Genomic DNA, 1,333 nt, shown 5'->3' with positions numbered 1-1,333 from the left:
AGGAGAATGGCGTGAACCCGGGAGGCGGAGCTTGCAGTGAGCTGAGATCGCGCCACTGCACTCCAGCCTGGGCGACAGAGTGAGACTCCGTCTCAAAAAAAAAAAAAAAGCACAGTTAGGCTGCTGGAATCTAAGTAATCTGGTTTTAATCCCCTCCTTCCCCCATCTTCCATGGGTCCTGATTTCAGTAGCCGATGTCTTAATGTAGTCGATTCTACACTCTAGAGTCCATGGCCTCAGTACCAGGTACCTTTATGTCTGCTGAGATTTACACCAGCGCTCCTGAGTGTTGAAGCCAGTTGGGTTCCAGCTTTAGGAAAAAGCTGGTTTTTAGTTAACACCTCTCTTATTTCTAGGGCTCTCTTTCTTCAAAGCTATGGCTTGGGAACACTTCTATTTAAAGGACAGCAGAAGTTCCTAGAGTCATTAGGTCCTGAGTTAGAACTCACCTGAATGCTGAAACTTGACAGTCAGAAAAATAGCTCTTGATGCTGCTATTTCGGAAGAGTTGGTTGAGCTGAAAGACAGGGCGATGTTTCTTAGGTCAGAATCCTGGTCCCGGTTAGCATCAGAGAATTTTCAGTCACTGAGCACACTTCTCCATCTATTTTGTTTCTTGTCATGACAACCACTTGCCCAGGTATGTATATCAAAGGACATGCTCTTCTAGGGTGTGACTTAGCTGTGTGACCTTAGGTCAGCTACTGAACCTCTCTGTGCTTGCGTCTTAAATGGGAATAAGAACCTGTCTTTGTGGATTGTTATAAAAAGTCACCCTGTGGCTACCCAGAATGCATAAGTCGATTTCTGCATGTAATAGAGTGGACACACCACCCCCTTCTCACCGCGTCCTCAATATTCCTCTTGTTCCTCTGGTAACTGGTGGTGCTTGGCTGGGATATGTCCTGGGAATATGGTAGGTTGGTGATGGTGAAATTCAGGTAGAAGTGCTGGGTGCTGGAACTGCTTGTTGGTTTTGTTGGTTGATAAACTGATGGCTCCATTTCTAGAATTAAAAAAAAAGGATGTAAAAATTCACTCTCAAGGCAGGGTTTTAAGAAAGAGATTATTCCAGCTAGCTTAACTTATTTCTGGCATTGGGAGCTGAGCTAGGGTTTTTTTTGTTTTTTTGTTTTTTTTTTTTCTGGAGGGGAGGTCGTTTGTTTTGTTTTGTTTTTTTTTGAGACAGTTTAATTCTCTTTGCCCAGGCTGGAGTGCAATGGCGTGATCTTGGCTCACCGCAACCTCCACCTCCTGGGTTCAAGCCATTCTCCTGCCTCAGCCTCCCGAGTGGCTGGGATTACAGGCATGCACCACCACGCCTGGCTAATTT

At 45.3% G+C, this 1,333-nt stretch overlaps 1 protein-coding gene across 1 annotated transcript in view; it reads right to left on the bottom strand.

The window, feature by feature from the left end:
- Positions 1–1,333, bottom strand: part of MUC16 (mucin 16, cell surface associated) — a 173,133-nt gene that overhangs the window by 10,382 nt on the left and 161,418 nt on the right. The window contains 2 exon segments of the mRNA XM_011954968.1: positions 450–517; positions 846–1,006. Of these exon segments, the coding sequence (XP_011810358.1) occupies positions 450–517; positions 846–1,006 (229 nt within the window).

The sequence above is a fragment of the Colobus angolensis genome, unplaced genomic scaffold (genome assembly GCF_000951035.1).
Source record: "Colobus angolensis palliatus isolate OR3802 unplaced genomic scaffold, Cang.pa_1.0 Scaffold39, whole genome shotgun sequence".
Classification (NCBI taxonomy): domain Eukaryota; kingdom Metazoa; phylum Chordata; class Mammalia; order Primates; family Cercopithecidae; genus Colobus; species Colobus angolensis.
This window is presented reverse-complemented; position numbering and strand designations above follow the sequence as displayed.